The sequence below is a fragment of the Geotrypetes seraphini genome, chromosome 6 (genome assembly GCF_902459505.1).
Source record: "Geotrypetes seraphini chromosome 6, aGeoSer1.1, whole genome shotgun sequence".
NCBI classification, from domain to species: domain Eukaryota; kingdom Metazoa; phylum Chordata; class Amphibia; order Gymnophiona; family Dermophiidae; genus Geotrypetes; species Geotrypetes seraphini.
The window spans coordinates 87,855,337-87,869,473 of NC_047089.1; the positions used below are offsets into that span (position 1 = coordinate 87,855,337).

Consider the following 14,137-nt stretch of genomic DNA (forward strand, 5'->3'; position numbering starts at 1 on the left):
AAGAAAAGATGGGATTGGAATGTGGGATCTCTTCATGGAGGTAGTTAGGGGGTGGGCCATTAGTGTGGGCAGACTAGATGGGCCGTGGCCCTTTTCTGCCATCATGTTCTATGTTTCTATCACCCCTTTTTTCCTGGAGGCCACTCTGCTCCCTGTGCATCCAAGCATCCTTCTGGCTTTTGGTATCACCTTTCCTATCTGCTTGGTCACCTTAAGATAATCAGATATGATCAACCCCAGCTCCTGCTCTTCTTTCATGCATAATAATACTTCACTTCTATATTGTACCTCGCCCTTGGAATTTTGTAGCCCAAATGCATGAACCCTCCATTTCTTAGCTGGCAAATTTTCCATACCCTTACTATAACCTTACTGGATAACTTTTTAGAGGAAACAGACCTCTTGAATACAAGGTATGATCACAAAAACAGACCTCTTGAATAAAAGGTATGATCACCAATTGTGAAGTTAAAAAAAATAAATCACTTTTATCCCAATGACCAAAATCAGTTGAGACTTAAATTTTTCCATATTCTTCTCCCAAAAATAGAGAAATAGAATTCTTAGTGATTTCCACAAGAGATTGACAGCATAACCACACCTACAAATGCTTGACTGTTTTGATATAATTCTAATCCTGTTACTATGTCACAATAATGTAGATTCCAATGAAGGGAATGATTGTTTAGGATGCCGCTGTTTAGTATTGTAAGAAAAAAAGAAAACGTAGCATTTACTCTTTGAAAATTAAAAAAAAAATAATTTTACTGACAAAAATGTCCACAACATCCCAATGATTTCCCAGATTTACCTAATCCTTGTGTGCAAAGCAGCTTTCTTGCAGTGGGTTATTCACAAGACAAATCTTCAAGTATTTTCTTTAGTGTTGGGAAGAGGAATTTCTTCATATGTGATCTTGATAAAAGGAGACTTCATAGGTAAATACCAGTACTCAAAATTATAAAAGAAGAAGAAAACTGTCTCTAAGCACACTTCAGTAAATACTTGTATGAGACTTAAGAGAATTTCTGTTGGTGACTGGTGTGGTCTGAATGAGTAGTAGAAATCTCTAATTTCGTTAGCGATAGTTTTGTTTCCTTGGGGTCCAAAAAGGTATGTTTCATTCCCTAGGAAAACAGGCTCTCCACTGTACAGAAATATTCTGGTGTAATTTGTTTGTATTTTCTTATCAAAGATGGCTCCCAACTCTGCCAGCTTCTGGTATGTCCTCAGTACAAATTTGGAGCAGTCATATGATTCAAACCATACAGTGCTGTTTGCATCAGGATGGGCCTGGACTGTCCAAGTCTCATAATAGATACCTGTATCATTATCTTTTTTCATCCATTTTGCCATTTGATTAAATATACTCCCTGTGAAAATGAAAGAAATGAAACACACTCATTAGTAGTTTTGTATTAGTATCCTTAAAATCAAATCTCTAAGTTTGGGGGGGATATTTTCCATTTGGAATCTATTAATTGAATACTACTACTATTAAATACTATTTATTATTAAATAGATTAGGCAGGAAGCAAAGTCAGACTTTTCAGATCTGTATAATAAACTGATACAATGAACACATACCCTGTTAAATCAGGAGACAATCTGCAGCATAGTGTTTGCAGTACAGGTGAAAATTATACTCACAAAAATGGTTTATATATTCTATAACTGGCAAAGTTATGAAGTACTTCCTTTGGGTCTAAATTTTTTTTTAAATCACAAACTGGGCCTGACACACAAATATACTGTATGAAGCCTGAAGAACTGGAACAGTGATATCAATTTATGATGTGGTAAATGGCAGCTATGAACCTTCCCTAAATTTTAGGCTAGCATTCCAGGAAATGCAGAGACAGTCCTGAAACAAAAACTGACCAAAAACAGACTAGTAAAATATTTGAATGGCACAGAAATGCAATGCCTAACCACTGCACAAAGTATAGCTAAAGCATAAACCTTAAGATTACAGAATTTATTTTCTGACAAACACACAATACAAGGGTCTCCTTTTACTAAGTTGCGATAGCGTTTTTAGCATGCGCTAAACCCACGCTACAAGGCTAGAACTAACGCCAGCTCAGTGCTGGCGTTAGCATCTAGCGTGCGCTAAAACCGCTATCGCAGCTTAGTAAAAGGAGCCCAAGGACTTTTAGTTTAGCAAAATATTCTAATCAATGAGCAGTATTTGTCCAACAATGTATTAACATGAGCAACTCTTTTCCTGTGTCTTTTGCCCCTGTGTTCTTTATCTGCCATCATTTACTATGATTTACTAAATTTCACCATCCACCTCACTCCACCTCATCAGGATTAAAAGGGGTAAATCTATTAATGAGCCACCAAAGGTTCGTTAGCAAGAAAGGGTGTAAATACTGGCATCCTAATGGGCACGTGCAGGTTTAGCAAATCTTCGTTACTCTCCACCAACCTCATTTGCATGTGAGGTTTTTGGAGAATGACTCCCCTTTTTGAAATCACTATAGTAACGGCTGCGACAACAGCCCATCTGATTTTACTGCGAAGTTTTAAGAATCTAGCCCTGAATCAGGATGCAGGACAGGTGTTACTTTACAAAAATGTGCAAAAGAAAATTGACATTTAGGACAACTAAGGAAGGAAATCTAATAATTCCCAAAGAGAAAGTAATGATGACTATATATATATATCAACTTGTCTATCTACTGCTTTAAGGAAGAGAAAACCAGCTGTATAGGTCATTGGTGTGATTTAACCTGTAGCGCTGTGTCTTAGCTTGGAGGCTGTGCCTCTGGAAAGATATTGTGGCAATTCTATAACTTGGTGTCTTAGGTTAGGCAGTTTGATGCCGTGCGCCAATTCTGTAGCACCATCTTGGCAACAAGATTCCATTATAAAATTCTAGCCTAAGTCAACAGCAACATGCCAATATTTAGGCATGTCAATGGTAGTCTTAAGTTGGCATGCCTATATGCACTACGCAAGGCATGTAACTTATAGTAATCTATAATTTATAGTAATCTGTAAGTTGATGCTATGCCCATGCTCTACTCAGATATATGCCCCTTGCACTTAAGTACTACCTTATAGAATAGCAAGTAGTGCAGTTTTGGTGTGTGAGGCAAATTTATGCACTTATAGTGCACATTGACTGCCCATGTACAGTTATAGAATGCCCTTTTAGGGTCTGAAGATGGTCCAAAAAAGGACTACTGAAATTATGCAGATCTACTCTAGCCCTATGAACTACCCATGCAGTGTGGAATCAAGCAGTAACAAATTGCCAGTGTAAGAATCATGCTTAAAATAAGGCAACGATAGCTCTTTTGCTGCTTCTGCTGGAGGTGGGTTAAGTGATTTATTGGTTACCATCTAATCATATGAATAGCCCTGCGATTAGGTGGTAGCATACTCCTGTAGCAACACCCCATATGGTTGGGTCCAGGGTAGTGCTGCCCGATATTCGATTCACTTCAGGTGAATCGATTCAAAATTGATTCTTTTTTTTTTTAAACTGGCCTCGCTGATTCGGTGACCAACCCTCCTGCAAAGACGCTGCAAAGAACTTCCCTTTAAAGCGGTGAGGCAGCAAAGAAGTGATGTGGGAGGTTCAATACCCTGCACTTCCGAAAGAAGAGGAATAAAACTTAGCTGCAACTCTCTGGCAACATGCAGAGCAACTCACAGCCGGCAGCAAGAGGGGCGGGGGACCCGGAAGGCACCGCTCTGCGGTGCCTCCTAGTGCTGGATCTGCCGTATACCTGTCAGTTTGGCCACTGTGATCAAGCTGCCATTTTTCTTCCAGTGCTGGTCATCTATTCCTCGAAAGAAACAGGCTGCTCCCTGATTGCACCAGAATGGAGCGGCTACATCGGGCCGCACATGTGGAAAAGTACAGTTCCCAAGCTGGAAGAGCTCGTACCATTCTGCTGTGTAGTTTTCACCAGTCAGGCTGCTCCTGAAACCTATAGCATCATGCATAATTTTCTGAAGAACAAAAATGAATACAATTAAATCTGTCTTTCACAATTGCTTTCAAATTGCAGAAATTCTAGCTATGGTATAAAAAAAATCCCTCAAATACACTGCTTTGTTTTGCTCCATGCAATTTCTATTTGCTCCTGTGGGATTGCAGTTCAAATGGAACTGGAGTCTCTACTGGGTCTACAGCAGGGGTGTCCAACCTTTTGGCTTCCCTGGGCCGCATTGGCCGAAAATTTTTTTTCTGGGGCTGCGCAAATGCTGCAGCAAGACAGAGGAGGGAGCCGGCAAGACGGTAAACACCCGGGGGCAGCAGAGGAAAACACTGCATCGCCTTAGACCGGGGCCACACAAAATACTTCACACCTCTCGTAGCACCCTCTTGGTACTTCATTTTTGCTGTATATGAATTGGGAAAAAAGTGTGTAGCTCTCTCTCTTCTCCTTCTCCTTCTCCAGACCATGAAAATATTATCACTATACCTCTTTATCTTTTTATGTATGTTCTTTCAAAAAGTCAATTTTGAAGTCAGCGACATAAGTTAGCCACAGTGGCCCTCATGGCTGTACCATTAATTTGCTTGTACTATTTCTCTGTGAAATAAATATAGCTAAATAAATTTTATTGTTGACCCGACATGGCTGTGTTTTAGCAAGTGAATGCATTGGGGGTCCTAGTATTAAAATAACAATCTAATATAATAAAACCCTAAGCCGCGCATGCACACTCTTACCTGCGTACTCCCATTTTCCGTGCGCTGTAGGTCTCCACAGGTAGGAATGCGCATGCACGGCTTAGGGTTTTGTCGGCTTCAGGCGGCACGGAGGCTGTCGGCCGCGGCGGCTGTTGGCAGAGGGCAGACGCGAGGTAAGGGGTGCTGCTGGACAGGGGAAGAGACAGGGGGGAAGAAAAAGGAAGGGAGGCCTACTGCTGGACGGGGGAGCAGGAAAGAGGTGCTAGGGGGAAGAAAAAGGAAGGGAGGCCTACTGCTGGACGGGGGAGCAGGAAAGAGGTGCTGATGGACAGGGGAAGAGACGGGGGAGAGAAAAAGGAAGGGAGGCCTACTGCTGGACAGGGGGACAGGAAAGAGGTGCTGCTGGACAGGGGGAGATTAAAAAAAAGGGAGAAGGGCTGCTGCTGGATAAGGGGAGCAGTGAAGGGGTGGTGGTGGACACAGGGAAGGTAAAAGGAAGGGAGAATGGGTGGACAGCCGAGGAAAAAGAAAGACAGAAATACAGAAAGCGGCTAAGGAGAGAGAGAGAGAAAGAAATAAAGGCAGACACACACACACACATATATTCTAGCACCCGTTAATGTAACGGGCTATAAGACTAGTATATAAATAAATTGTTGCAAAGAAGGTAGTTCTGCTATAAATTCTGTTGGTATTCTTGCGTGGGTGCTTCTGTTCTTCCTAATTATCTCAAATGCCTCTATCTGAGGAATATTCATATAGAGGGATTCTATGTCCATCATTATAAGAGTGAGACAGCCCAACAATACTGATAATGTATGAAGAATCACATGTGTAAGAAGGGATTAATGGCACCAAAGGTCTCAAAAATGTGTCAATAAATATGGACAATGCTTTCCAGGTCAGATCTGATAGCCGAGACTATCAGTCTTCCTGGAGGTGAAATAAATGACATGAATCTTCAATAAGTACACATCATGGGAATCCTGGGATGGAGTGTGTTAAGAAAATTATATTCTTTGTCTGTCAGGAAGCTACTGCCTTATCTAGCACAGTGTATCACAAACTGTGTGCCACAGCGAGATTCCAGGTGTGGCGCGAGAGGCACATCATGTAGGCGAGTCAGCCGATGGTGGCACCTCTCCTGCTCTCTGCACCTTCCCACCTGTGTAGTAATTTCAGGGTTAACAAGCTCAGGGCCCCATCTGGAGGGCCACGCGCATGTGCAGAGACGTCAATGTGGTGATGTCATACAAGCGCCTGATATCAGCAGTCATCTGTGCATGCGCAGAGACCCTCCAGCTGTGGCCCCAAGTTTAGTGTGCTGCGGCTTGGAAACGTTTGCAAGACACTGATCAAGCAGATGAACCTTCTTTTGTAAAATTGGGAGTGGGGTCTTTAGGCAACTCTTTAAAAACCTTTGTCTTGGATTTGTCTGTGAACTTCACCAATACAGTCTTGCTTGTTCATTATGACTACAGCACTACCTTTGTCCGCCTGTTTGATGACTATGATGGGATCATTTTTGAGGGAAGTGAGGGATTCTCTTTCCTCCTTAGTCAAATTTTTTAAAAAAAGGATTTCTTACCTTCGTTTTCTAATAGTTCTGCATCTTTGACGCTGGTGACAATTTTGAGCTGAGAATTTTTGAATTGTGAGATACAGCAAGTGGTTTATGGTGCAATCTGTTCATGCAAATTAATCTACACTGGCAAGACTAAAAGATGTTTTAATAAGAGAAACATTAAACACAAAAGTGCAATTAAGAGAAAAGCTACTGACAAATCACTAGTAGAGCATGCATTTTCTGAGGTCTCGCTCTCCACGTTTTATGGGGAGTTATTTAGTGATCATGTTGCAGATGTCTTTATTATAGCTGTCTCTATATATTTATTGATTTTGATGGCATTTATAAAAGTTCTTTTTGATTTGCTAATTTGACATTGTAATGTAACATACTATACATACTCATACTTTAATCTGAATATTTTTTTTTACTACTGTAATTGCCTATTGCTTATGTTTGACTTATTCTTGCTGTACACCCCCTTGAGTTAATGCCTTCAAAAAGGTGGTAAATAAATCCTAATAAAACAAACAAACCTACGATTCATACCATATTTTAGCAAAGGGAATTTAGCTGTGCAAATGAAGGGTCCTTTTACAAAGGAGCATAAGCCGTTTTAGTGCGCGCTAAATGCTAACACGTCTATAGACTTATAATGGGCTCGTTAGTGTTTAGCGCGCGCAAAAATGCGTAGTGCAGCTTAGTAAAAGGAGCCCTAAGTGTTAAAGTAGATCCATTTGATATGGGACAAACTGCTTACAAAGTGTCCAAGAAGATCTCCATATTTGAATTCCCACACAGGAGCTTGCAGTCGGAAAACCTCAATAGTGTCATCATCTTTCATCAAAGGAATGTGTCCGTCAGGATAGCCGGTTGGGCAGAATGTATACAGAGCTTGACAAAATGGATCTGGCGTAGGACGGTAATCAAAATGCCTACAGGTTAAAAGTGAAAAAAAGAGACAAAATCGCTCCAGTACTGAGAAGAAAGCAAATTTATTTATGCATTTAGCTGGCCATCTTTTCAAAAGCGCTTATCTAGGCAGCAGGGAATTATTTGACAATTACGTTTACTTTCAAATTCACTTGGGTTTTGGTTACATTTACTTGAGGATTAGCATCACACAAATTTTCATTTTTAACTTTCTGTTTAGGCTTCACTATACCACAGCACAGCTGCACTTCCTTATATACTGTTGAATGACTGTGTGACATCATCCCCAAAGCTTCACACAACTGGTCAAAGTGACATCATTCCCGAAGCTTCACACAACTGGTCAAAGCAACTCCATCTCTATAAAACACATGTCACACGTCACCCCCTTCCTACCCTCACAGTATTTTTTCCCAGATAGTAAGTCATATGTATACCAAGTTTGGCTGAAATCTCTCCGTGTTTCAGTTATGCTGGAGCATACATACATACACAGATACATCCGATTTTATAGAGAGAGATTACTTGTGCCCTACTGAAGGATGGCGTTACAATTGGATAGATCTTTCAGGTTTCTGAGGGTTGCCTTCTTGTTTTCTGGGTTTTTGGCAGATTGTTACCATTTGTGAAGAATGGTAGTTAGCAAACTTTTTTTTATTTTTTTATTTAGTACTTGTTTTGGGGATGTTTGTCTTCTCTTTTTTGAAGTTTTCCATTTGGAAATATTTTTTAAATTAAATATCTCCAAGGCGGAACTTCTTTGGATCCGCAAAGAACGCTGCAACCGTGCCCATCCCTCACTGCACTGGGACTCGACTACTATAACTGCGAAAGGCCAAATGCATAGCCTAGGAATACTCCTTGACTGCAACCTGTCGCTTTCCAACCATATCTCTCAGGTGGTATCTTCCTCATTTTTACTACCTGCGACATCTCTCAGGTGGTATCTTCCTCATTTTCAGTGGCGTACTAAGGGGGGGGCGGTCCACCCCGGGTGCACGCCCTGAGGGGGTGCTCCCAGCATGGTCATTGGCGTCCGTTCTCCCCCCCCCCCCGACGTCCGGTTCCTCCCCTCTGGCCTCCCCGCACCATCCCTCTGGCCTCCACGCACCATTTAGAGTAGGGAAGCAGCCTGCAGCAAGATCGCGATGTCAGCGATCTTGCGCTGCTTCGTGCTGTTTCCTCCGCCACGGTCCCGCCCCCCTCCTCTGTTGTCAGAACGCCGGGGAATGATTTTTAAGCTAAAGCTAAGTAATGTTTACTTGATATACAATATAGCAATTCAAACAGCTATAATAAGCATTAAAGAAATGAGCAATGTAGCCAAGCAAAACTTACCATAAGTTTGAAAAAAATATAAAATATAACATTAGGTGGTGGAGGTTCCGTGGGGTTATATGAGGAATTGTTCCCAGCACTCTATTCTTGTGTGCCGGGCTGTCTGATACCCCTTTCGGCCCTCTTTATCACTCGTTTTTTCTCTTTTTTGTTTTTCTCTCTCTGTGGATTTTGGTATCTGTATTTGACATCTAGCAAGGTCTCTGTTTGGAAGAAAAGATCTAAGCTTAAAAATGAAGTGGCCAGAAGTTATGGTAAAAGCAGATAGCTTAGCTGGTTTTAAGAAAGATTTGGACAAATTCCTGGAGGAAAAGTCCATAGTCTGTTATTAAGACATGGGGGAAGTGTCTGCTTGCCCTGGATCGGTAGCATGGAATGTTGCTACTCTTTGGGTTTTGACCAGGTACTAGTGACCTGGATTGGCTACCATGAGAATGGGTTACTGGGCATGATGAACCATTGGTCTGACCCAGTTAGGCTATTCTTATGTTATGTTCTCATCTGTTTTCACTTCTTATTTTAATGTATTTTTTTTCTGGGAACTTATCAGTGTTTTTTATAATGGGAACAAAAATGGAAGAAAATTAATGTGTGTGGAATGGGGGGGTGTAACTAATTTCTTCAGCTAAATAATTCATTCCACCTCAACCAGACATAGGAGAACTCGCACACCATTCACACACCCTCCAACCAAAAACGTCAAAAGAAAAAAACTGTTCGACAACCTCCTAGCCATTCGAGCTGCAACACTTGACCCCCAACTCTACAACCTATTGACCTTGACCACAAACTACAAAACCTTCAAAAAAGAAATAAAAACCCCTCTATTCAAAAAACACATAAAACCGAACTAACACAATCAGAACTGTCCCAAGCATCACCTGCAACTACTCCAAATGTACTTCTGATGTCATGACAATTCAGACATAATTTATGTTATGTTATGTTTGGAATAATGGTTACATTTATGAGGTTCAATAAAAGAAAATTTTCACTCCCTGTTTCTATTCTGACCATTTATACTGTTTCATGGTTATTACAAAAAATATTTTTTACATGGGGGGTGGGGGAGGGTGTCAAAAAAATGATGGGCCCCGGGTGCCACATACCCTAGGTATGCCACTGCTCATTTTTACTACCTGCGACAACTCTGAAAAATAAGGAACTACTTTTCAGAGTCTGACTTTTCCCAACTACTCTATGCCATAGTACTCTCCCGCATGAATTACTGCAATATGCTATTCAATGGTTTCAAGGCGAAGAATGTACGATGGCTCCAGTGTACTCAAAACGCAGTGATCAGATTTCTAAAAAACCTCCGTGCCTGCGACCCTGCCTCCCAGGCTCTAGCGTTGGCTCACTGGCTGCCTGTTGCCAAACATTGTGTCTTCAAGGGCCTAATGCTAGCGTTCAAATCCTTGCACAACATGGCACCAAGCTTACATGATAGCTAAACTTCCTTCGTATGTGCCTAACCGGTCCCTCTTCCCAGGATGAAATAGCCTCAAAACGTCCCCTGGTCGTGCTCTTCAATTGCAAACAGCCAAACAATGATCCTACTCCCACTTTATATCGAGCCACTGGAATTGACTGCCACCACAGATCAGATCCCTTGAAGGACTCCTCAACTTTAGAAAAGCAATAAAACATACCTCTTCACCTAACTCCCTCCTTTGACCCATGGACTACAAAGAAATGTACTGTATATTGGTACCAGAACCAGTATGTGTTATATAAGGAACTTACTGTATTTTTCGCTCTATAAGACACTTTTTTTCCCCCATAAAAATGGGTGGAAATAAGGATGCTTCTTATGGAACGAATATACACACACCTCCCCCCCCCTCCCGGTGGTATCTTTAAATTGTGATGGTCGCTAGATGGCTGCCTTGGGGCCAGTGGTGCACAAGCGCGCTAATGCCTGGGACCATGACACTTCATCGGCGAAGTGGGAGATCAGCATTCGGAACGCTCTCAGCTGACACAGTGGAGACTACTGCAGACATCTAGAAGGCACAGCACGGCAGGCCAGGGATGATGGCAGAGAGGAGAGATCCCAGGGCAGACTCCACCCGAAGGGAGGCAGTGTGCAACTGTCGTCGACATCTGAGCATAGCGGCTGCCAGTGTGGAAGAGAGCAGGGGAGAGGCCAGGGCTTCGTTGACGCCGAAGGGGGACTGATTGCTGATACAGCTGGAGTCGGCATCCCCCAGCAGGAAAACCAAAGCATTTTCGGCCTGGGATGCACCATGAAGAAATCCGATTTGGTTTGCAGTTGACGGCGTTTCCTTGGCCTTGCACGGGTCTCGTCTAGTTCTTCATTAACTTTGGGCACCACGCTGCATTATTTTGCTTTATTGCTCTGGGTCTTTGAGTTTGTCTTCTGTGTTCATGCTCTGTTTCACTGGAATTCTGATGGATTCATCATGCTCTGTTAATTTACTTATTGCCTGGGACAGCCCATTTTTTTCACTTCTAGTCAGCTGGGCCTCTACTCTGTGTTTTAACTTATCTGTTGTCTTGTGCTCTGATACTTTCATATATCTTATTTTACAATTTAGTTCACATATGGTTGCTTAGTAAATATGTTTTATTCCATTATTCCTGCATGTGGTGACCTGACTTTATTCTATTGCATTCTAATTGATCCTTTGCTCTATGATATGCTTTGTGGTATGTTTTATTAATTTGCCCTTATATTTTGATGCTTTGGTTCTGTTGATATGCATTTTGATTAAACCTTTGCCTAGCAGGGATAATTTGGTTCAGAATGGTTTTTTTCTTGTTTTCATCCTCTAAATGTCTTACGGAGTGAAAAATACACTGTAAAATCTTACACTGTAACTATGGCAAATCTAACCTGTAAACTATCCATGTGTCAAATTACGATAAAACTTGTACCGTAAGGATAACTATGGCAAATTGTAACCATTAAGCTGCATATTATGTATATTAATATCAGACCCCTAGTATGTGCCATGTAAGGATAAAAACTTATATTGTAATCTTGTACTAAAATTATGGGCCTCTTCTATCAAACTGTGCTAGCAGTTTTTAGCGAAGAGAGCTGCGCTGAATGGCCCGCGCTTCTCCCGAGGCTCCTTTTATCAAGGTGCACTAGCGAGGTTAGCGCGTCGGACATTTCATCACGCGCTAACCCCTGCGGCAAGCCAAAAAACTAACGCCTCATCAATGGAGGCGTTAGCGACTAGTGCGGCAGGCGGTTTAACGCGCGGTATTCCGCGTGTTAAACCCCTACCACAGCTTGATAAAAGGACCCCTATGTGTCAGGAGCAACGCGGGCGCAGCTCACCGCACAACAAACTGCTAGCACAGTTTGATAGGTCCTAAGTATGTTTATCCTGGACAATGAAAAAGTGAATTAAATAAATAAATTTACCTAGATAAATGGACTCTGTATATGTACAAATCTTACACAGATTAATATTTAGAAGTATGACGTCTAAATTGAATTGGTATTGGGGTGTGATTATGATTCTTGACTTTATTAAAATTGGAAAGAGGGTGGGGCAGCACAAGGGACTGACTAAGAAGCATACAAGGCTGAATAAAGGTTCATCTCGGACAAAAAAAAAAGGAGGAAATCCAGAAATAGGAAGATAGGAAGTAATGGGAGAGAACCGACGAAGAAAAGCAGTTTATGGCTATATCTTTCAAATAACTACTTACCCTATCGCTAAAACAACTCGAATATGCTGTTTAAAAAAAAAAAACCTGCGATAATGTCGTCTCTCTTTAAAACACAGCTTTTTTTCCCCTTTAATTCCTCCAGTGCAAAGCAGACACTAGCGATCATATAAGCTGATCACATTTCCTTTCTGCAAGGCAAGCACTTACTTGTAAGGCACTGGCCACACTTGCTGCTGCTTCTCTCCGAAGCCTGCAGAAATAAATACAGCTGTCAGCAGAAGCCAGGTGGCCAGCGACATCCTGCTGTTAGGCAGGAGCTCAAACAGAATCACTGGCTACAGTCTGGTAAAACCCAGACTGCCATCAAAATGCATCTGCCAGTTTACTCACTGTCAGCTGACCAGGAGAGCTCAAGTCATGTGACATAGATTCAGCCAGCACAGGAAAACGGGAGAGTCATCTGCTTCCTTTTCTGTATTGAACAAGGATTAGTTAGTCTTTGAGAGTTCTCCTTTCTACTCCTTTGAATTACCTACACGTTTTGGAGTGCCAACAGAATGTTCCTGCGCTGTTTTTCCAGTTACGCTTTCTTTTTTTGTAAAGAAGAAATTTTGGGCCACTCTATACATATTTTTTTTCTCTTCCAAATCTTTTTGATTCATTTTTTTCAACAGGTACAGCATTCCAAGTCAAGACCATTACATAGTCCACTACACTTTTAATTTGGCAGTTGAATAAAAACAGGGGGAAAGAAAGAGGTGGTTTTTTATGCTGGCTGAAACCTTTAAAAGTATTCCAGATATTTAGGGCTATGGGCTACTATCCAAATAGTAGAAATGTTGAGTCTCTACAGCTATCCCAATAAAGGGACTATTCCACAGATATACCCCATCCTTTCTGTAAAAAAGTATTTCCTTAGATTATTCCTGAGCTTATCACCTCTTAACTTCATCCTATACCCTCTCACTCTGGAATTTCCTTTCAATTGAAAGAGACTCGCCTCATATGTATACAGTATATGCCATATAGATACTTAAATACTCTTATCATAGCACCCTTCTCTCACCTTTCCTCCAAAATATACATATTAAAGTCTTTAAGTCTGTCCCCGTATGCCTTATGTCATAGGCCAGTGTTTCTCAACCTGCAGTGGGGTATGTGGGCTGCCTGTTGGGGGTATGCAGGCTGGCTTCTGCCCGGGTCTCTCCCTGCCTGCCTACTGCTGAATTTACTGCCGCCATCACCGATTCCTCCCTGCATCCCCACCTGCAGTACCCCAGAAGTGGACCCTGCCACCCAACACTATCCATCCCCCATTCCAGCGCTGCCGATGCCGCAATTCCGGGCAGGGATGGGCCAGGCGTGTGCAGGGACTGCATGCAGCTGGCCCACAAGCCTTCCCCCGACGTCAATTCTGACGTCAGAGAGAAGGTTCCAGGCCAGCCAATCGCTGCCTGGCTGTCCCAGAACCTTCTTTCTGACATGAGAATTGATGTTGGGGGAAGGCTTGTGGGCCAGCCATGTGCAGTCGCTGCACACGCCTGGCCCATCCCATCCCTGCCCAGAATGGCGGTGGCGATGGCGTGGGGGGGGGGGGAGAATTGAGTGTGTCTGCTTCGGGGATGCAGCTGGCAGGGAGGAATTGGCAGCTTCAGCGGGGGGCATGCACGCTTTGGCGCAGTTTGGCTTTGGGGGTGCAGCGGACAGGGAGGAATGGAGGAATCGGCAGCTTCAGTGGGGGGGGGGGCAGGCAGGCTTTGGCATGGGTCGACAAGGGGAGGGAAGAAGGGGTGTATGGCCAGTGCAACATAATTTTGGGACAAAGGCTGGAAGGCAGTGAGGAGGAGGGAGCACGAACTCAACAGAGAAAGAAAGGTGGGCATAAACATGGGGCACACAATGGAGAGAGGAAGGGGGCACTAATTTGGGACATAGTGGGGGAGGGAATAGAAAGGGAGAATTGTTGGGCATGAGTATTAGTGAGAGATGGT

General features: G+C 42.6%; 2 protein-coding genes across 4 annotated transcripts in view; one reads left to right on the plus strand and one right to left on the minus strand.

Annotated features, from left to right (window-relative positions):
* On the minus strand, positions 1-12,621 carry CLN5 (CLN5 intracellular trafficking protein). 3 transcript variants are annotated; one of them, XM_033950193.1, is made up of 5 exons: positions 12,537-12,621; positions 12,354-12,396; positions 6,985-7,159; positions 3,744-3,969; positions 1-1,373 (listed from the first exon to the last, which is right to left on the minus strand). In XM_033950193.1, the coding sequence occupies exons 3-5, from the start codon at positions 7,066-7,068 to the stop codon at positions 868-870; spliced, it is 816 nt and encodes a 271-aa protein (XP_033806084.1). In that variant the 5' UTR covers positions 7,069-7,159; positions 12,354-12,396; positions 12,537-12,621; the 3' UTR covers positions 1-867. The 3 variants fall into 3 exon arrangements, with proteins under 3 accessions (XP_033806084.1, XP_033806083.1, XP_033806085.1); XM_033950192.1 differs by lacking the exon at positions 12,537-12,621 and having other exon boundaries at positions 12,354-12,530; XM_033950194.1 differs by lacking the exon at positions 12,537-12,621 and having other exon boundaries at positions 1,219-1,373; positions 3,905-3,969; positions 12,354-12,530.
* The window catches only part of ACOD1 (aconitate decarboxylase 1), a 26,622-nt gene continuing 25,062 nt past the window's right edge, over positions 12,578-14,137 (plus strand). The window contains exon 1 of the mRNA XM_033950190.1: positions 12,578-12,820. Within this exon, the coding sequence (XP_033806081.1) occupies positions 12,704-12,820 (117 nt within the window). The 5' untranslated portion in view covers positions 12,578-12,703. The remainder of the gene's footprint in view (positions 12,821-14,137) is intronic.

Coding starts and splice junctions, on each gene's coding strand:
- CLN5 (XM_033950192.1), bottom strand. CDS start 12,445: ATGTCGCTGGCCACCTGGCTTCTGCTGACAGCTGTATTTATTTCTGCA. Junction 7,160..12,353: donor GTGTGGCCAGTGCCTTACAA/GTAAGTGCTTGC, acceptor TTTAACCTGTAG/GCATTTTGATTACCGTCCTA. Junction 3,970..6,984: donor GAGATCTTCTTGGACACTTT/GTAAGCAGTTTG, acceptor TTTGTTCTTCAG/AAAATTATGCATGATGCTAT.